General features: G+C 39.5%; 2 protein-coding genes and 1 long non-coding RNA gene across 4 annotated transcripts in view; 1 reads left to right on the top strand and 2 right to left on the bottom strand.

Moving 5' to 3' along the window:
- atrx (ATRX chromatin remodeler) overlaps positions 1–864 on the bottom strand; it is a 31,602-nt gene extending 30,738 nt beyond the window's left edge. Inside the window, exon 1 of one of the 2 annotated variants that reach the window (XM_071457142.1) lies at positions 637–864. The gene's annotated coding sequence lies outside the window, so the exon portion shown is untranslated. Of the gene's footprint in view, positions 1–32; positions 152–636 lie in introns of those variants that run through there. The other variant, XM_071457143.1, reaches the window with a different exon arrangement.
- Positions 865–7,975: 7,111 nt separating this feature from the next.
- Positions 7,976–8,525, top strand: LOC139605784 (uncharacterized). The gene is made up of 3 exons (XR_011684472.1): positions 7,976–8,113; positions 8,196–8,243; positions 8,424–8,525. It is a non-coding gene; the product is annotated as an uncharacterized lncRNA (long non-coding RNA).
- A 677-nt stretch (positions 8,526–9,202) lies between these two features.
- Positions 9,203–22,067, bottom strand: kif3a (kinesin family member 3A). Its single transcript, XM_071457562.1, has 17 exons — positions 21,891–22,067; positions 21,064–21,346; positions 20,643–20,787; positions 19,968–20,052; positions 19,101–19,206; positions 18,541–18,680; positions 18,210–18,407; positions 17,760–17,934; positions 17,279–17,377; positions 13,945–14,101; positions 13,599–13,779; positions 12,894–13,004; positions 12,493–12,618; positions 11,761–11,814; positions 11,565–11,633; positions 11,342–11,472; positions 9,203–10,356 (listed from the first exon to the last, which is right to left on the bottom strand). Exons 1-17 carry the CDS (start codon positions 21,894–21,896, stop codon positions 10,308–10,310), a joined length of 2,115 nt encoding a protein of 704 aa, XP_071313663.1. The 5' UTR covers positions 21,897–22,067; the 3' UTR covers positions 9,203–10,307.
- Between the last annotated feature and the right edge of the window lie 501 nt (positions 22,068–22,568).

Below are 22,568 nucleotides of genomic sequence, written 5' to 3'. Positions count from 1 at the left end.
ACACACACAGAGCCCGCTCGCCCAACAAGTACCTCACTCTTTTGCATTTGCAGCTCTTTCCCCTCGGCGCAGCCTTCCCTGTTTCAACAACACAGGAACTCCTGACTCTCTCGGAGACGCCAAGTTGAGGCTTGTTAGCATTAGCAGGTTTAGCCACCGCAGTTGATGCTGAACTACTTCTTCGTTGCCCTGGCAACCTTGCAACCTGGGCAGTGCATGCAAGGTCCAGTGCATGGGCATGCACCGAGAAATGCATGCACAGGCCTTTCCTCCCTCCACGAACCAGCTCACTACCCGCAGCTTGGCACTTCCTAGCAGCAACCGAAGTAGCACTGCCACATTTAGCTAGCTACAGCACAAAACCAGGCGATTGCATCTTTACGCGGAAGTGCATTTTTTAATTTCAATAGCGTTGACAAACATCCTGGAAATCGTATGTGTGAATTTGAGTGTTTCCGTGTACGAACTTGAATACTGCCGGCTGCGAAGCTCATAGCCACAACTGGTCTAGCCTAGCTTGCTAACTAGCAACGGATACTCATGGCCCGGCTTGCCGTTAGCGAAGGCAGCACAGCCATCAATGTAAAAAAAAAAAAAAATACTTGCCTAAACAAACAGATTTAACTGTGCTCCTACCTGCTTTTCATCGTCGTCATTTCTCGACTGACACAGACGCGTTGTGTTATTAGGTACGGGTGTCACGGTTCAATCCAGTTTCCAGATTTACGATGGTTCGGAGGCAAGAATAGCCACTGAAAGCCGAAACAACTCCGGTCAGGGGAGACAAAGCAGAGAGACCATCTTGCCGGATAGCTGTGGACGCAGTAAAATGGCGCATCTAGCCTAAATCCTACCCGCTTTCCTATTGGCTGAGCGCGTCAGACGCTCTCCCGCTCTTGGCGCAGGTTCACCGGGGACCATCCGAGCCAGCGAGTCGTGGGTGAACCGAGGGGAAAATGCAACCGGCTGCACTTTCATTTCACTCATTTGTGGATGCTGGGAATGGCGCGCTGTTTTGTTTATTGTTTTGTTTATAATGATATACACGTTTTGTATTTGGCAGCCGTAGCTTCAGACAAGTTTCTCCACATGGTGTAGCAATATTCATATAGGTGATAACAATGTATTGGAGGAGTGTCAAAAAAAAAAAAAGTCCTGCATTTAAAATCCTATATAAGTGAAAGGACGCTAGTATTATCAACTCAATGTGTCAATACAGCATCCAAATAATGGCCCCAGTGACTGACATATGACAGTACTGGATGGTTATCCATGTGTTTACAATGGGACTACTTTTTACACAGTTACAATAACATCCTGTGGGCACAATTACTCCCTTAGTTGGGCTGTTAGATGATTAATGGGATAAGAGAGAAGAAAACACAAAGTTTCTCTGTGTATTCTCTTGAATAGTTTGGATAGGAAATCACTTTTTTGTTTGAAATCCTACAGCGACTCTTGGATGCATGAAATGTGGCAACTGGAAGCCCCAACCAGATATGGTCTTATATAAGGGGTCCCAAGCTAAAAAATATCACTGGTTTAGGCAATGTATTTTATAATCACGCTTTACAAAAACTTCTCCTGAAGTTTCACATTTCAACTTTTTAACATTACAAAAATAAGAGAAAATAATTATTGCATTTAGTGTCACTCCCTGTGCTGTGGCGTCAGGTGCCTCTTTAAACGAACTGCATGAGTTTAAAGATCCTGAAAAGCAAAATTTGCAGATTTGTTCCTAAAAACAATATATATATGTTGAAGAACTATTCCTGAAAACATGTAAAATGTGTAAAACTTGTGTGGTGCTGAATTGTGCAGTTGCTAAACTGTATTTCATCATTTTTGTGTTGAGGATTTTTTGGGCGGGCCCAAAACTGGGGACTGGTGACGCACCCCTCCCCTAATGCTATAACGGCCTAATAATATGGCACACACTAGCATCAGTGGTTCCTCCCAAAATACATCTTTCCTGGATGCCTCAATACCAGCAGTGTGGCGTCCTTATTCGAATTCGATGATGAAAACAGTAAGAGGTGGATTGATTTTGTAAAAAGTCAAGATGGGATCCACTGATAATAGGTTTCTACTGAAGAATGGAGCCTAACCTACCATCTCCCTCCCTGGCCTTTAACCCGCTGTCCCGCCTGCGGCTTGTGCCAAGGTCGCTGATACATGCCCAGCGATGACCGACCTTTTGTGCTTATGTTAGACCACAGATATGATCTTAGCCAATATTTGTACATGTATTGATATATTGCCCTCTTTCACCAGTATGTGCATCAGCCATGACTACAAATTGTACCTCAGGTGCTAGCTACTGTCAGTGCATTTATTGCTGTATTCCCCTCGTATCCTGAGTGGGAATGCATAGGAAGATACGCTGCTAATCCTTGGATAATCTTTCCGTGACTACAAAGTATACCAAAGACGGGATTTTATGTTTACGAGGGAAACCTCGCCTTCCCGCTATGTAACAAGTGGGACAATTTTTGGCTTTCGCCTTATAAGATGGACCACAATTACAGCTGGATGATACAGCAATAAAATGACTCACAGGCAGGTTTGGCAAGTGTAACAGATGAGGCCTTTTATTCATCCATCTTCAGGAGCAAATGATCATCACCCAGCATCAGACCAGCAACTCCCAAGCTGTTAAAATGGCGCCTTTTTATACTGTGTTTCAGGTAATGACCTCGGGAGACTTCATTCACAGGGATCCACTGCCTGCTTACATATCAACACACTCTTTTCTTTTCCTATAATTATACACACACATCCTCACACCCCTATATACATATTCATGTCTTCCACTACCAATGAAACAAAACCCCACTAAACCACATTAAATTTACCACAATAAAATACACATATCTAAACCACCCCACACCAATTTACACTTGGTTACCACTGGAACTGTAAAACATGGGGTCTGTAGTCTGGGGAAGCCTTTTGCCCGAACACCCTGAAGACAAAGAGACTGGTGAGTAGTTAACACGCCTTATAATCTCCCTCCTTGCACCTTCATACGCTTATAGAACATACTACACATTACAGCAACCATTACATTTCTTTTGGCTTAGCTCTAAGCTCATAGTTTTATCCCTTAAAACATGGCTGCACATTTACTCCCATGTCCCTCTCTTTCAGGTGGAGCTGCGCGGCCTACACAGCACCCGCCATCCAATCAAGATTAAAAAGGACAATAAATATGGAGACAAATATTCCATCAATCAACAGTGCAAAGTATAGCCATACAAATGTGCAAAATGCAATGTGATCAAATGTATTGTGCAAATCTTCAATAAAGTGCTGTTGCTCCTATTAAAGTGCTTGTGCAATTATTGAGGTGCATGTGTTTCCATACCCCAAATAGTCAAAAGTGCATGGTATAATATTTACAAAGCCAGGTGACGAAGCGCTCTTTGTCACAGGCCTGTAAGTTAAAATTACAATATTAGCATGTAACAACAGTTGTATATGTACCAGTGACGTGCGGTCAGGGGAGGCAGGAGAGGCCGTGCCTCATGGAAAGAAACAAAATGTAAAATGAAAAAAATAATTAAATGGTTATATTTATTCAATTCAATTCAATTCAATTTTATTTGTATAGCGCCAAATCATAATATACATTATCTCAAGGCAAGACCTTACTTTGTTACAGAGAAAAACTCAACAGTTCCCACAAAGAGCAAGAGCTTGGCAACAGGGAGGAGGAAAAACTCCTTTTTAACAGGAAGAAACCTCCAACAGAACCGGGCTCAGGCCGTCTGCCTCGACCGGTTGGGTTTAGGAGGAGATAAAAAAGGGGGGGTGGGGGGAGGAGAGAGGAGAAAAGAGAGAGAGAGAGACCAGGAACAGCTGTGTAGGTAATGGTGTTATCAATAATGATGACAGATAACAGTGGTTAATAGTAATGATGAGTAGTGGTGGATCTGGATCCTGCTGCTCCAGAGGCAGAGAGACCTGCAGAATGAGGACAGAGAGAGGGAGAGAGAGGAGAAGCACAAACTACGGGAGAGAAAAAAAAACACAAAGTTAATTCAAAATCGCTGAATTTTCACATTTACTGTTCAAATACTGAGAAGAGAAGTGCGGTGAGGCAGCAGCCGGGTGAGCCTCACCATGGATTGCGCAATGACTTGGCTAACTGTGCTGGCATGTCGTGCAGTGAGACCGTCTTGCCGTCTCTCTGTATGTCGCCATTAAAATGTTCAAACACTTTTGCTATATGAACTAAATTTCCATAGTTTAGCTGATGTATTTAATGCACAGTGGGGGTTTTTTTTGTCAACAACTGCATGTGTGTTTCTTGTGGCTGCGAAGAGGCGCTAAGTGAGGCCCGCAGTTCTCCTGCCTCATGGTGGGGGGCCCTCATGATCCCAGTGATTCTTCTTGTGGCTCCAATCTACAGTTCCGTTTATTTTTTTCCTCTTGTCTGGCCTTACTTTCAAAATGGAGGATTACATATCTGAACTCAAACAGTTTTCTAAACCGGACTTTCAATCGAAGCAGGAGGCAATAATTAAAGGAAGACACTGAAGCAGGCTGTGAGGTGAAGGAGGCGTTTTTGGGGTTTTGATGACATGAGTGAGGACAGACGCGCTGCCCTGCCATTGCTGAGTATGTCCTGGGAGTGTTGGAGAAGTACGACTGTGTTGACAAGCTCAGACCTATGATGGGGCGGCTGCAATGGCACCAGAGCTTAATGGCGTGCCAGCTAAAATTAAAGAAAAGGTGCCCGAAGCCATGTTTACCCACTGTTACGCACACAGGCCGAACTTGGTGCTATTGGCATCAACATGCCTTCTCCTGATGACACGCACATGAGGACATTTTCAATGAAACTAACGCACTTTTCAGAGTGCTGCAAAACAAAGCGATGGACATTGAATATTGTCTTGCAGCTCTGGACTAAAAGCGGATCTCGTTGGACTGTACAGCTCACAAACGGTGAGGGGTGAATGTAAGTCTCCTGGACAGCTTCTCAGCTTTTTTTTTTTGGCCCAGATGGATCTCATTCAAACTGTTCCTGAGGCGACAGAGTTGCTCCAGCTAGTGCTCACTGTTCCCGCTACTACAGCATCGGTGGAGCGGTCATTCTCAGCACTGAAGAGACTCAACACATACAGTAGGAACAGGACGGATCAAGGGCGGCTCTCTTCCCTGGCAGTGATCTCCATTGAGACAGAGAGACTTTTAAAACTGAAGAAAGACAAGGAAAACTTCTACAAACAAGTTATCGATGCTGCCTCACCAGCCATGAACCTCGCTGCACGTCACTGATATGTACAGTGTGCCAGTGATTTCATACCTAACCTGTTTGCTTTGGGTAAAACCAACTCAGGCCCCTTTGCCTAGATACTGAGACTTGGTGCGCACCAAACACAAGAGACTGGATGGAGAGAGAGAGAAGAGGGAGAGATGGATTCATTTCAAAGTGAAAGATAGGACTTGCTTATGAAACTTTTTATTTCCCGCAATGGAAAAAGGTGGGGGTGGGGATTCATTGGAAAGCTAGCAATCTATGTTTTCTATTTTTTACCAGGGTGTTTTTGGTCAGGAGGTACAAAAACCCTTCTGTATGTTTGAATCCTTAGTAATTTTGACTGCTCTTTTTTACAAAGCAGTCCCTTCCAACTAGAAGAGAGACCGGGTGCCAGTGTGACAGGGAGAAAGTCACCAGAGAAGTAGGATGTCAGACACATTGGTTTGTGGGGAAAAGGACTGTGGCCACACAACTGTCTCTAAACACACTGGGCAACAGCAAGAATACAGGCATATTGAGGTTCAATATGTCATTATGAATGTCAGATCTTAATTAATCTAATGGCAGAAGGACAGCAAAAACAGTCCATCTCTCTTACACATATAAACACTACAAATAAAGAACTCTTATTAGTATTAGTATCTGTATTTACTTTATAAATAACGACCTTTGAAAAAGTGTTGCTGGTCATTGGCAGTTGCTTTCTTTTGTCAGCAGAGCACCAACCAAGTAACCGCAGGAGATGACGAAGTACTTGGTGTATGAGGAGCGCCTGCTTGAGCTTTTTGAAATTGGCCCCACCTGCTCAAGAGTCTGCATGCTGCAGACAATTGTGAATCCTGCAAGTTACAAAATATTACCTGAAGATGGGGCTGCTCATCAAGATTTGTCTGTTGGTGATGCAACATATTCAAAATGTTCACACAGCAAAATGTAAAATGTGGTAATGTAAAAGTATGGTTTAAGAGCATTCAAAGATATGAACTCAAGTTCAGCTAAAACTTCTATCATATATCTGCAATAACAAATATTTAGAACGATAAATAATAACAATATAATAATGTACAAAATATATAGATACAATAAATTACATATTTACAACAACAGTAGCTAATGCATGAGGTTGTTATGATGCGAATCTCCCGTTCCACCACATCCCAAAAGTGCTCTATTGGATTGAGATCTGGCGACTGTAGAGGCCATTTGAGTACAGTGAACTCATTGTCCAGTTTGAGATGACTTGAGCTTTGTGACATGGCATGTTATCCTGCTGGAAGCAGCCAACAGAAGATGGGTACGCTGTGGTTGTAAAGAGTTGGACATGGTCAGCAACAATACTCAGGCAGGCTGTGGTGTTTAAACAATGCTCAGTTGGTACTAAGGGGCCCAAAGTGTGCCAAGAAAAGATCCCCCACACCATTACACCACCACCACCAGCCTGAACCCTTGATACGAGGCAGGATGGATCCATGCATGGATTCCAGTCTTCTATTGTCCAGTTTTGGTGAGCCCGTGCGAATTATAGCCTCAGTTTCCTGTTCTTATCTGACAGGAGTGGCACATGGCGTGGTCTACTGCTGCTGTTGCTCATCTGCGTCAAGGTTCAACGTGTTGTGCGTTAGGAGATGCTCTTCTGCAGACCTTGGTTGTAATAAGTGGTTATTTGAGTTACTGTTGCCTCCCTATCAGCCCGAAACAGTCTGGCCATTCTCCTCTGACCTCTGGCGTCAACAAGGCATGGACCTGGAGCCAATCCCAGCCGACATTGGGCAAGGGCGGGGCACACCCTGGACAGGTTGCCAGTCCATCGCAGGGCGATGGACTGGCAACCTGGCACACTCACTCACACACCTAAGGGCAATTTAGAGTCACCAATCAACCTAACGTGCATTGTCTTTGGACTCCGGAGTACCTGGAGGGGACCCCCGCAGACACAGGGAGAACATGCAAACTCCACACAGAAAGGCCGCGGGCCTTTTGTTAGGCTATTTTTATGAATGACAGATGCCTTTACCCAGAGTAAAACTGAAAGTCAGCAGTCACATTTTCCTCTTCCTAATGTGTGGGATAAACTCAAATTTCCTATGTGCCTACACACCACAGTCATTTTGACATGATAGGAAAATCATCAGGTATTACGAATAAAAAAACAGATAATAGTTGCATGTTGGCTCACCGCCACAATAGAATTGGGGTCATTGGGGCCAGCTCCACCTGTGGTTTTCTGCTGTGACAAATCAAAATGTTTGATGTGGAAAACGTCTGTGACATTACATTCAACAGTGATGACCCAGCAATTAGAAAACTATTAATTAACAATTAATAACAATTTGAATATGACAGGTTTTCAAAGTCAAGTTATAGTATTTGGCTATTACATATTATGTTATTTTCTACTCTGTTATTTTTCCATCCTTGCATATTAGGACAACCCTCATAAGATGTTAACGCAAGATGATAACTGACAATTGTGGTGAGAGCTTTGCTGATAAGGAATGGACAGGTAATTGCTTATCAATATATAAGGAAAAGTCTGCACCGAGTGGAACATTTGATAGCAACACATCATCCTTATTTGGTGTCTTCTTCCTCTGACGTGTCAATAGATTGTGGTCTGACAGTATAAGTAGCAACAGTAGTAAGTGTGAAAAGTACTCAACCTTTCTGCTCAACCTGGCAGTGCTGGCTCACAGTCTTTTTAAAGACATGAAGAACTTCAATATTCAAAGTTTTACACTGATGAAGATAATGATGATTGGAATGGCCTGTGCAGTAGCACTCAACAACGACATAAAATTCATCCTGAGTGAAATTCATAAGGAAGCAATGTCTCTGGAGGGTCAGGTAAGAACACTACAAGACTTGATTTACAACAAGCGCTTTGGTTGTTTTACGATGTACTGACAGTCCTCTCTTATCATTTCAGCTGCCAAATATACCTGTGGCATGTACAAGAGGACCTTACAGATGCTCAGTACGTTGGAAACTTTTTATAATTATTGTGATTATTGTACACAGTGGTCTTTGGCATGTCAGGCATAGTACATGTAATTTCCACATTTTGTGCGCAACTTGTTAACCATTGAAAATGAAGATGTCTCTGAACATAACTCCTGTCTGTTGGATACATTACTAACTGTCTTTCTCTATACAGTGTGGGTTCCTCTGTTTTGCTGAGAAATCGCTGAACACAGCCCAAAACCATTTAAATAAAACAGACAAACTTATCCGTTACTTGCAACAATACAACAACAAGGTAAAGAGGAACTCAAAATGCCTTTTACTCCTAAACCAAACCAAAATTCATGAACAAAATTTCAAATGGCTTGACTCTGTAAGACATCTGTTCTAAAATGAATGAATGAATATGCTTTTTTAATGTCAAGCATGATCTGTATTATTTCAGTTCTGTACTCAAATGGATTTTTGTGCACTTAGAATTAAAATTATCAAAATGATTTTGTTTCAGACTAACGTGAACTGTACCCTGAACACAGAGAAATCCTGCCCACTACGAAAACTTGTGAAGGACATCGAGCACTGTGCCAAGACACTCATTAGAGTTTGGAAGGAGTGACCATATATATTATTTAACACATGTAAGATGTGTAAAATACGTAAATTATTATTTATTGTAAAATGTATTTATTTTCTTACCTTTTGTATTTATATATAAATAAATTATAATATGACAACAGCACATTCTTGAGGTTTCTTAATTTTTAGTCAAACAGCTGTTTTACAGTGAAGAACAAAACTTTTCAACATGAGGCTATTTAAAAAAAAAAAAAACGCAATTACTTTCTGGGTTTACTGAAATGCAATTAAAAATAAGCTGCTTACGGCTGTATGTGTCATTATAACTTTCTTTTCAAAGATGCCATAAACAATTAGGTATATCACTGATTTAACAAAGAGAAAGATAAACAAGAATGGGAGGTAAAACATGTACAATAATTTAATAAATAAAATTAAGTTTAAGTTTGGTGGGTGTAAACATTTGACATACATTATGATACAAAACAAAAGCCAGTTTGTCTCCACTACAGAACACCATGACATGAAATGAGCTCCACAAAAACTTCATACTACAGTATTATACCAAGACATACAGTATGTATGGTGTGTCTTAATATAACACAGTGTTCTGACATATAAAAATAAAAAGATGACTGACATCCTTAAATCAGCAAATGGCACTAATATAAGAGCTGTCTGGCATGCATGCCCCTATGCTTCTGACCTAAAGGAAAAAGTAGAAAGCGCACTTTTCAGTTACATACTTGATACTACATACTCTCCTCTTCTTGTTCCCCCCACATTAGTGTTTACTTTAGTTTCTCTCCATATTAATGATTTCATGTATTCAGTGGGAAAAAACACTAAGGCTACAGCTTGTGCTCAGAGAAGAATAATTTGCTTTAAGTGAAAATGCACCCTTAATTAGAATTCAGTTATAATGTGTTCATATCAGCGTGGGCCATTTAGTATTAATCAGTTTCTCACAGGAAATCAGTAAAACAGAAGTTAAGACTTAATCTGTCTGGTGTTCATCACAACACACTTGTATGTTAAATACTCAAACACATTTCAGAAGATATAAATGCAGTTTCTATGTGCACAATTCTACTTTCAGCATCCCATCAAATCTGCAGATTCTTTCAGATTATTGATCATTTTCAAAACTACTGATGTTGCAAGTGAAATATGTTCATGGAAGATTTCCCCCTCAAAGAAGCGGTGCTTCAATAAATGAGCTTAATTTAGACAGAGGGTGCTGCCACTGAAATATGTTCCCAAACATTAAAATGTCTTACACCACAATACAAATAACAGGTCCTCTTGGCCAAGAGGTCTTAATCCTACCATGAGTGCTTCCCAAACAGCCCCTTCAAATTTAAATGCTTGTCAGCTATACAGTGCATTCAGATAATCTTATAAATAATGTTCAACGATAACTTTTAGACTCGACTAATGACTTCTCTTCATAAGGTATCATGAAAGTTGCAGCCCAACGTAGCCCTCCTGTATGCTGTTGTTACTGCAGAAGGGATTCGATCACAGCGTCTGGCTTTGCAGATCTTTTCCTGTGTGGAGATGAGTGCATGATAAATATTATCAACAACTTCACAGAGCTTTCAGCCCTCTCATTTCTCAGAATAACAGAATATCATGATAACGCAAATAACTTCATGCTAACATATCATTATCAACATGCTATATATAGACTAATTTCACAATGAGGCTAAACATCCACTACCAACAATTCTTGTTTACTCAGGAGTATTTGATTTAGTCTAACTTAAGTATAGATAAAAAACTGTTAAATAGTGTTGAAATGGTGAGGGGCTAGAATTTGCAGATAATGAGCTATGACTGTGAACAAATGACACAAGAAAAAGTGTCAATGCATCAGTCTCTCCAAGACATATACACAATCATTAGTCCTCACAAGCGTAAATATACTGGCAAGCGATCTGCAGAGGTGGGCATTTACGAGAACTTCTTCCGTGACAGTTGAAGTGACATTGAAATTATGCTGAAATCAGCTTTGTCACTCCTTGTCACATGATAAGCAGCAGCGAGAGCACAGCCTGCGATTTAAATGAGTACAGTCAAACAGAGGCCATTTAATGTGCTGCTGTAGCTTGATCAGTGTAACCCTTTAGTCATCCATATGTTTGTGTTAGTAGATGGATATTTATTAGCTAGCCTGCTAAACTGTTATTGTTGTAATTAAACTGTCCATGTTATTGTTCTTTCATTATTTAAGAGTTGCCAAACAGTTTCTAGTGCAGACCCACCATCCTGCGGACTGAGGGCTGACCCAGATTTCATGTAACTCAGGAAACCAAGATGCATTCAATCAGATTCGTGAAATTGTCAAAAAGGACATATATATGAATCTCAGCATTAACTTAAGTGCATTAAATCACATGAAATGACAAACGTAAATTGGGTTAAAGACTAACCAACGAAACCATCTCTGAGAAACTACAAGGTGGCCTCTTTTATCAGTAATTCTCAACAGGATGTGCAGCTTCAGGCTGTGTAGAAAGAAAGAGAAATTACCTTCGCCCAGTCTTAGGTCGGCCACTCTTGCTACTTTTAGAGGTTCTTGGCCTCTCCAGTTTCATCAGTGACTGCCGCATACTCTCTTCAGTGTAGGCCAGATACACATGGGATAGATCCACCTCAAATGGCTACAGGCAGCACAGACAGAAGAGAGAAGTCAAAAATACATTGTAAAGGAGGAAAAAGAGGAAAATGCATCATCCATTACACAAAACCTCACATCTTTTTCCTTTTTGTCTGGAGCAGGGGTCTGTTTTCTCATATTGTTGCCAGTGTAGGCCACACATTTCTGAAAGACAAAGTACAAAGACACAAAATATTGGGAAGTAGTCCTTCACTCTTGCTTGCACTTTTAAGTTGATGTTTATCAATGTGCAAACCTCACTGCATACATAAGTTATATAAAGTGAGCTCACCAGCTGCCATTCTCCAATGTCTTCATTCCAATGCACATAATTCTCTATCATCTCCTACAGAGGAAAACATGGGAAAATATAAAACTATGAACAAGAACAGACATTGTCACTGATACAAAGCACCCCAAAAGAGCTAATATCATCCAGCTGCAGACCTGCAATGCCAGCAAGTTCATGCAATGTGTAACAGCGACAGGGAAAAAAAAAAAAAAAAAAAGATTAGGGGCGGCCTGGTAGTCGAGTGGTTAGGGCACGTACCATGTTGAGCGCAAGACGCTCTTAGCAGGGCAGTCACCGGTTCGACTCCCAACCGGTCCGACTCTTTCCTGCATGTCATTCCCCTCTCTCTACCCCCTTTCCTGTCAGTCTCCACTAAGCTATAATAAAGGCATAAAAAGCCCAAAAAAAAAAAAAAAAAAAAAATAGATTAACAATTTCTATTATTTGGACACCTGTGCTATCTGCAAGCACTGAGTCTTCCAAATGCATTTTTTATAGCTGTTGTTTGTTTTGAGGTTTTATTTGCATTTCAAACCTGTAAATTCTAAAAATCTAATTAACTGAAGCATATTCTCTGTGTAGCATTTATTCTGTCCTTCTAGAGGGATGTTTAAGCCTTTTCTTTGTGTGCACGCTGAGGGAACAGTGGAGGTAATATGTATTAGGCAAAGCACTGAACATTAGACTGAGCCTTATGTAAGTGCACATGTAAGTACACAAACATACACTCACCTGGTATTCCTGGGGAATAAAGTTGTCTATAATGAGCATCTGCAGCCTGAGCTCTCGGCTCAGCTGGCGGATGTTCTCCAGCAGGCCTTCAATTTCTCTGTGATGCTCTTGCTGTAGATCTGCCATCTAACAGACAAAACAACCACAGTGATTCAATTTCCTCTCTTCACCTGATCAATAAAAACTAACTACAGATATGGACTGATTTCAGAAAATTACCAGTTTCAGTTTAGATTAAAAAAATTATTCAATTTTGAATAGGAATTACAGGTTCAAACAGCCTTGATGCAAATGTCTGTACATGTCCTGTACTGTATGATTGTCACTAAATATCACACCACCATGTTGCCCTGATGGGCTATTAAATTCTCACTCTGTGTTACTCCCAAATGTATACTTACTTCTGATTTGGCAGCCATCAGCATGGTCCATACTTTCTTCAGCTTCTTGGTCTTTCCTTGTGCCTCCTCCTGCAGACTAGTGTATTTCTCTTCTATGTCCAGTCGTTCTTGCTGTTTTAAGAGTGAAAGGTTTTCAATGTTTATGTAGAAGGAAGCTCCTGCAAGCATAGTGTGGTCTGTGGTTGTGACTTAATAGAACCAATAGAGATTAAATAGTTTTCAAATCCTGATGTTTGCATTGCTTCACACTGAAAGGACACAGTTCCGCTTGGTATTTCTCTAAACATTTATTTTACATGTACATGTAAATAAAGAAAGTGAGAGACTGAGCCTGAGACATATTTTACACCCACAATGCAGCCATTTCAGTGTAAATCAAACTAACATCGAGATTAACCCCTCATGTAGACTGTGGTTTCTGATATGTAATCCACAGTACAGCATAGGAGGTTTAGAGAGCTGATGTTGCATGCGTGGGTGAAGATGGTACTATTTTAATATATGAATTGTGAAAGTGAAATTGTTTATGCCCATGAAAATACATCACCTTATTTAAGTTACAGAAAGTTTTAAATATGATGTTAATGTTTCACACATTTTCATCATTTCATGTCATGCTGGCTAGAACATGAATGAGTAACATAAATACTCATCATTTGTGTTAAAATGGTGTGCAGAACAATCTATGCTGTCATCTATTGTTACCTCTTTCTCCTCCAATTCCTTCCGTAGCTGCTCCGCTCTCCTGCGACGTTCTTCCAGTTCATTGTTGGACTCCTGCAAGAGCTTCTCCTGTTCCTCAGCCTTGGCCAAAAGGTCCACCCCACCCACAATCACCTTCTTCTCTAACGCAGACAGTTTGTCCAGCAGAAGGAGGTGCTCCTGCCTTAGGTGTAGGGGTAGATCAGGTATAAAATCAGTGGTATTACTGATAATTGCAATGTCCACTAACAATAAATAAATAATAAATTACAGGTTATCTGATTTGTCATACTGCATATACTGCATTCAAGGCTTCCGTCCAAAAATGTGTTTCTTTTCATGCACTCACTGGGCTTTAAGCAGGTCCTTCTCCCTCTTCTCCAGTTCTGCTCTTGCCTTGTTCCGCTCCTCCTCTTCCATGTCTAACTTGGCCTCCAGAGCCTTTCTTTCTTCTTCAATCTTTGCCTGCATTTCCACCATCTTGTCTGGAGAAACCTTCTTCTTCCCTTCAGAGAGACACACAGGAAATCATAGTGTCTTTAACACACAGGTTTTCTTAGCTGTACCTTCTCATACAAAGCACTTGGCAGTGTATAGGTTAGAATGATTTAAATGCAGATTCATTTATTTTATACTGTGATTTTTAGTCGGCATTAGTATTATTTAATTTGTGCAGTTTAGTTCAGAAATTTGCACTACAAAAGTTGAATTTATGAGTTTTCTGAACCTCAATCCTAACAGTGAGCGCCAGTGAAATCCAGATGCACAAAGTTGTGACTTGCTAATGCACAGTGTTAAATAATTACTGTTAGTGTGAGCAAAAAGTAAAGGAAACTGTCAAGATTCTCTGATTGACATGGAGGTTATGAAGATGTATAAAATTAGATCCATGGCAGTGGCAGTCATATATGGACAGACAGAAATATGTTAACAGCGACGATACAATAGCCTGTCAACAGATTATTCAGAATTAGTGAAATAGCTACTAAAACACATTGCGGCCATCTGGATAATTTATGCGAGTGGAGACACCATTGCTACCGGAAAGCAGGACCTGTAGATTCCCACACCAACCTCTTTCTTCTTGAATTAAGAGGTGTATAGCAAGTCAGACAGGCGGCATTTGCACCAGGAGGAGGAGAGAGAGAGACAAAGAGCAACACATTACAGAGTTATATCAGAAGTCTTATGACTTTACAAAGTGGAACACCACATTTAAGAAAGGAGTGGGAAGAGAGATCAAACTAAAAAGTAGAACTAAAAATAATTAAATGCCATAGAAGAAATGACAGTGAATACCATGAGTCCGAAAACCAAAATAAATCACTTGATTAATCACAATGATTAAACATGATGTAGGTGAATTGTGTCTTTGAGGTATGGTTGTTACAGACAACATAATAAAGTCTGGAAGAGGTGTACACTGAAACTGAAATACTGAAGATTATCGTGCATAAAGAGCCTCTGATGCCAAGTCATGCGTGGAAAAAAAGTAGGACAAAATGTGAATGTCAATCCTTTGGAAGGATCGGTCAGGGATCTGTCCTGAAACAGCATTGCAAACGTTGCACACCAGGAACCTTTGCAATCATTTCTGTGTAAATTCTAACAATACATATTTGGGACATAAAAATACAGGAGCATGGTCGGCAGCAGTGGGGGTATCTCGGCTATGTCTACAAGAGAAGGGTTACAAAGGGAAAGTATAAAGCCCCTTTCACACATGCAGTGTAATCCATAAATACTCAAAATTCACTTATTTGCCAACCCAGGAAGTAGGACAGCTCAAGTGTCAAAACAATAACTGCCACAATACAAGAGACAGATGTCATGCCTTTTCCCTAAGATGCACAACCTTCTAATATTAATAAAATAAAAAAATTAAAATATGCATCCTTTTTTAATCTGCATTTCCAGCTAGATCAGTATTGTGATACATAGTGACAGATAGTAATAGACAATTATTGATCACATTCCATGACAAGATCCGAGTTAGAATCACAAACTAATAATTTTTCACTTGGTCAATATATTCCAAGGAACTTTTTGCCCAACAACTTAAATTGAGCTTTCCAATGTTAAGTTAAACAAAACTTTTCACGCATGCTTGTTGTATTATAATATATATCTTTTGCACCCTTCTGTAGACAGCTGTGCAACTTGACATATAATCGAATACACATAAGAGTGAGTAATGTTCTCTACCACTTTACAAGGGAAATACTACAAATGACTCAGGTTGACAAGACATAAGGCATCAGGAAATCCCCCTAAAAACCACCTGTATACACAGTGCAAAAAAGGACATAACTCAAACACATCAGTCTAGTTGCTCTCAATTTTCAACTTTCATTCATTCCAACTGTTGCAGAATATAAACAGAAAAAATGTTTTTACTACAAAAGCTACTGACAGCATGCAAGAAAATCAGGAGATGAAGAGAGAAAAACACTAACAGACAGACTATGTAAAGTAGACTGCAGAATTCTCTGTCATGTCTAATATCTGATAAAATTTGATAATTAACATTTCTTGATGGAATCTACAGGAGTTTTGACAACTATTGGGGATGCTAAAGTAGGGGCAAAACTACCAAATCACTATCAGTTATCAGCAATTAAATCATGAAGATAAACATCCCATCAACTGCAAGAAAAGCTTTCTAGTCATTTAGACAGTTTGTGCAATATGAGGAATGATACACATCCTTGGTGGCATGTTTTTTTAAGTCTGATATCCTCCAACAGTGACTGAACTGATAACAATACTCAATATTGTATTTTCCTGTACAGAAGAACTCAGTGTATAAGCCAAAAACACTGCCTTATATTCATATTTAACACCTGCGATTGTAGGGGTTCCATGTGTGAAAGGGGCTTAAATTTGTGGGCAGGTGGTTTAGTAGAGCAGAGTGCTGCTCCAACTCACTATCCTGAGGTTTGTCCTCAGTGGATGGTGGCACTGAGGAGGAGCAGCTGCTGCTGCTGTCTGAAAAAGAAGAAGAGGAAGCACCATACCTACCAACTCCACAGTGACAAACAGGTTGATGTAGAGATAGAGAGCTACAGTAAATGTGGGTGCTTTATGCAGGTCTATGCATAAAACGATGCTTTAGGCAGCTGAGAGTGCACACATGCTTATTACATATTCAGTACTGCACCATACTCACGGAAGCTGAATGATTTGGTTATTATTGATTCAGAGTAATCTAATACTAAAGTATTGGAAAGAATAATAATAACAAATAAAGAGAGACCAGTGTAAACCAGCCTGTAACATGGCCTTGCAGATAAATTAGTGTCAGCAAGTATGATTGTTCATGTGTATTTAACAATTTCCACTTAAAAACTGCAGGGTGAGAATATAAGGGGAACTCCTAAATGAGAACAGAGTTATGTTTATGAAAGCCTGTTAACGATGAGTAGAGGTTAACCACTGACCTAAAAGCAACTTCAGCTTGATAATTATCTGATGAACTTAATGCTGACTCATATTACAATTTTCATATTGATAAGAGATGTAACTAGATTATACAGATATGTATCCAACCATTTACCAAAACCGCATATTAATCCACAGCATGAAAAAGCACTCCTCACAAGCATAAGAAGATTGTGTCAATAGATTTTCATTTGTCCTTTGCTCACAGTCACTGAACAATTGTGCAGTACATAAATTCTCACCTCTCCTTCTCCTGCGGCCCTCTCCTGCCTCCCTACTGTCATCATCACCTTCATCCATCTCTTCGGATCCACTGCCCTCTGAGCCAGAAATCTCTTCACCTAGAATTGCAGAAAACAACATTTTAAAATGAAATGGCAGTCTTCAAAAGCAACTGAAATCACATTTATTTATTTAAAATAATCTTGATGTGTTGCATAAATGTATTGATAATAGTTTTTGTATGATTAAAAGTAAGGAAAAAGGTCTTTGGGGAAATATCAGAAATGTCGCTTTAGAATTTACACAGAAAAACCATGGGAACAGTATCATGAAATCAAAAATATTAATTTCTTCCTCCCTAATGGTTTCTGATTTTCTTCTCAAAGGAGAACTAAGGACAAGTGATATATAGCTAAAAAAATGCAATTCAATCTCAAGTGGACTTTAACAATACCTGTAATCCAAACAGCATGATAATTGTTTTACTACTGAGCTCATTACCTTCCTCCAGTTTCTTCTTCAGCTCCTCAATCTCCTTCTGAAACTGGCGCAGCAGCGCATCCTTAGGATCCTCATTGATCCTGGCTTTGTTCTTGATGTTTTTAGCCCTATTGGCATAGCGGAGGGTACTGATGGTCTCATCGTAGTTATAGTCTGCAGGTCCTATATTTGCACACTGGTGGGGAGAATATGTCATTCAAATGTGGCACAAAAACTGTAATGTCAATGTCACGTGTGTGTGTGTATATATATATATATATATATATATATATATATATATATATATATATATATATATATATATATATCCATTGGATTTACAAAAGCTTAAACGATGTCAATTTGCACATTTATTTTTTCCTGAACGTATGTATTTGTTGCTTAGAAGACCAGAGTGTCTGTGCAACTCTAATACATGTTTCTAGTAGTGTTTTGAAACTTTCACTGTACCATCATGGTCTTAGAGTTTCCTCCAAGTGAATCCTGCAGCAGACGGGTGAGTTTGGAGTTCCTGTAGGGAACGTGTGTGCTCTTGCCGTCCACCAGGGCAGAGATGACATTACCCAGTGTGGAGAGAGAGAGATTGATCTTTGTTGCTTCCTTTAAACGTTGACCTGTGGCTCCAGTCTTGCCCTGTCTTTCTGAACCCTGTGGGGGAGGGGGGTTTCAGATTAATTGGTGGTGGCTAGATTGGATTGTGGGTGATAAGACACATATCCTATTTCCGTCAGTCTCATCTCATTTTCTAGGAAATAGTTTATTTTTACTCAGAAATACATACCGCCAGGTCAACCAGATGAAGTTTTCCCATGCGCACATGCTGGTTTCCGTCCACACCCTTCTCACTACACTCAATGGTTATGGTGAAGATAGCATGAGAACGAGAGCTGTGTTCATTCATGTTTGTGGCACCAACAGACCCTAAGCGTAGTGAAATAACTGATTAAGAACTTTCAAATGTGAGCTGAAATTAATGGTTTATTATTATTATCTTTGCATTTTATAAAATTTCTGTTCAAGCTGTTTCTAACTATTAACTGCTTCTTTTTTTTTTTACACATAAGCCCAAATATGAACAGTTTCTCTGCACTGTATTTTAAATAAAGAAATAAACAAGATTGTATTCTATGAACATCAATTAAACACACAATATATTGTACAGTGCAAGACAGTGAGATTGCATTAACCTCTTTAATATTTGTCTGTCTTTCCATTCCTAGCAAGCAACAAGCTTCTTAAGGTCTTACCACATATGCCATAAGCAAATATCTAAATTACAAATTGGTGTTTGATTTTGTGGGCTTCTATTTCCTTCCCAATGCTGTCAGTTGTTCTACTTACGATTTTTGTGTCCCAGTGTCATAATCCTGTCCATGTCGTCAGCATTGTTCACAACGTAACCAGAGAGGTCTTTGATGTACACACCAACGTCTGGTCTTTCTTTCACCTTAGATGAAAAAATAGAACTTTTTCACGGAAAACTGGCCACATCAAAAAGTTGATTCAAGCAAATCCATTCAGTCACTGTAATAAGCATGAGCATAAGTGTTCACATTTTTCACAAATGACTGGCAGTGCTCTTTATAAAAGATCCTTCATGACAGTTTTGTTATTAATCACTGAACTCTACACTACAAAAAGTTCATAAGTTTTAGGATGCCTAAATGTTTACTTAAATTTGTATTATGTAATGTATCAGTATTTCTGAAATTGAAGCATAGAACAAATAAACAACTGAGATTTTGTAATACAAAATTGAATGACAGAATCTAAAATCCTAAATTTAATGTAATTTTTTTTACTCATTCACCAGCTGAACACACTCATAACATTCCTTCTACAATGGAAATGAATCATTGTTTGGAAAGTTTGCTCCAACACTGTTGCAGAGGTTTCTGTAGATGTGCTGCACTTGCATTTTACTTTGCTTTCAACTTTTGGCCACTTCATCCAAAACCAGCTCCACAGGGTTTCAGTCTAGAGACTATGCTGCTCTTAAATCATGTGGAGCCACCATCTATTGTATTTCTGTCATTATTTTTCTGTAGGATGAACCCCTGACCAACCAGTCTCTTGCTTTTGTTACTTGCTAAACTTTTGTTTTTACCTTAGGTAGTTAACACTTACCTTTGTACCATTTAAGGTTATTCACTGGAATTAAACCAATAAAATTTCAATAAAAAGTGGAGAAATGGAGATATTCTTTACCTCTAGTCTCTGCAACTGGTCCTTGCCCAACAAGTCCCGCACTTCTTCATTGTAAATCTCCAGGTATGAAACACGAACCAAAAACCTGTAAACATCAAATGTGTATACAAAGTCAGATAAATGTGAAGCTGCAAATGGCAAAACAGACTTTGTAAATAAATGTTTCACTCATCACACTTGTTTTCTTTGACAAGAGCTCTGTTTATATGCTGCATTTTATTCTGGTAATATGACTATCTCACATAAGCAATCTGAACTGAGTAATAAACTCTATCCAAAAGAAATTCCATTCATTTTCATAGGGATGAGCTAAACTTTTAGCTGTTTTCACAGATTAAAAATTGTTCCTTAAATTCCTCTTTTAAATTTTTTTTGTATCTTAACAAAACACACAATCTCCTTAACTTGAGTATAATCAGAAATGCCCATCACACTTCACTATTACGTGTGAAAACGCTTTCTGATTGGTGTGACTCTCTCAAGCAACCAACTTTCTAAATTGGTGTTATTACTTGACTTTAGGTCAATAACATTTTTAACAATATATACATTATAGTACATATTTCAATATTTGGCACTTGAGTAAACACTTCAGTGGTCTTTGTCAGATTGAGGGGGGCAGTTAACTTTTGTGTGGACAAACTGTTTTTGCTCACTGACTGATTACTCTCTTACCTGGTGTCACCCTCTGCCTTGGCAATGTGGCCAAAAATATGAGCAAAGGAGTTTGGGATAATCCCTCTGAGTTCTGGGACTGCTCTCACACCCTCCATTGTGAATGTTTTTCCTGTGCCAGTTTGTCCATATGCAAAAATGGTGCCTGAAATGGACAGCAGAGTGTACAATAACACAATTGCTGCCAGTATGGAATATGGATAGTAGGATAAAGGAAACGATAATTATTATTATATCATTACAGTTTAAAATGAGAACAGTCTAGACTGATAACGATCTAATTAAGATTAGATTTAAAAGAGACTATAAAATGCATGTATTTATCAGAGTACAGTCATTACACTGATGATTCTGATTTTAGCACAATGGTTTATTAACAAAAATTTAATTTAATGTGACAGAAATGTCACATTAAATGTACCATTGTAACCCTCTAACACTGAGTTGATGATGGGACGGGCTGTGAGGTTGTAGACATCCAGCTGTTTGCTGTCTGGTCCAAACACAGTGTCAAAGGTGAAGGTCTTGGGAGGCTCCTGAGGAGTCTCCAGCTTGTTAACCGTTATGGTCCCACGGATTTCGTCCACAGTGACGGCCTGTTTGTGGCCCATCATCTTCTCTTTCTGGTTGAGGGGACGACATCTCACCACTACCATGACATTATCACTGACCTCCTGCTTGTCAGGTTTCTCTAGCTTATTGCTCTGTAAAAAAAATGGACCATATTAAGATTTAGTTACGTCATGTGATGGAAGCCAATATGTAGTAACAATTAACTAACAAGCCTACAATTACAGTTGACCCACATCGGCATAAGGGCATAGTGGTCAACCTGTTGTAGATTAAAAAAAAATACCCAGCAGTGTGTGTGCAGGTGGACTGTTAAGTGAGAAAACAATCAAAAAAGAAGCTAGCTAACAGTCGCTATTGCGTTATCAGCTTTAACGTTTGTTGCGTTGCTAGGCAGGCAAACGCTTACGTTACTACCGTTGACTGTAACCGCAGACAGCTAATTTAGTAAATACATTTTTGTAAAAACTCCACATGGTTAACACGTCATACCAAGTGTTTGTGGTGACTAGTAAAAAAGCAGCGTTGTGAAAAGTGCACCATTTCCTTATCTCCTGTGCGAACGGCAACTGGTAAGCTAACGATGCTAACCGGTTAGCATAACATCAGTGAGGTCGGAGGAAGGGAGGAACCCCTTTGCAAACAAAACAGAATATACAAAGAGGCCTGGCGACTTACCGGCATAGTGAGGGTGCAGAGGGGAGATTATAATAGGTGAATAATGAAATTGAAGTGTTTGTAAGGCTCTGTTCATATGACGCTAGGTTATCCTAAGAATTTAAACGCGAGCCTAGTGCCCATATTATCGACGGCTCACGTCCGATAGCTTGTTGTCAGGCTTGTCAGGTTGCGCATGCGTGCAGGGGTTGGGGGCGTCTGAAGCTGGCTGATCAGTGTCTGCTGCAGTAAACGGCACTAAAACTAATATATTTAATGGGACACACATTGGCATAAGTGGGAACATCAATGCAATAATATCAATAATTGTTAGTTGCAACCTTACACTACTTCTATGATGGAACAATACGACCTTGCTCCGGTTTTTCTGTGTATTTATTTCTTAAACAGAAAAAAATAAGCAATTTGATAAAACAACTACAACAGATGAACTCAATAAAAACAAAAGCAGTTGAAGCATAAAATCTACATTTTGACACAGATTTCCTCTGCAAAAAAGAGGCCAAGATGGACGATGCAGCACCCATTATAGTTGATACTGTACTTCAAGTGCTGCAAATTTCTCGTTAATCAAATATTAGATTTTAGACTATTTTTTTTGCCTGCACATAAGCATCAACATTGTTTTTTAATTCTCCAATACTGACATTGGTATCAGCCTCAAAAATTTTTTAGACA

Source organism: Trachinotus anak, unplaced genomic scaffold (genome assembly GCF_046630095.1).
Source record: "Trachinotus anak isolate AG129_WGS33_773 ecotype Australia unplaced genomic scaffold, CSIRO_AGI_Tana_v1 ptg000021l, whole genome shotgun sequence".
Lineage (NCBI taxonomy): Eukaryota > Metazoa > Chordata > Actinopteri > Carangiformes > Carangidae > Trachinotus > Trachinotus anak.
The sequence above is the reverse complement of the archived record's forward strand: the minus strand, read 5'-3'. Positions and strand labels throughout refer to the sequence as shown.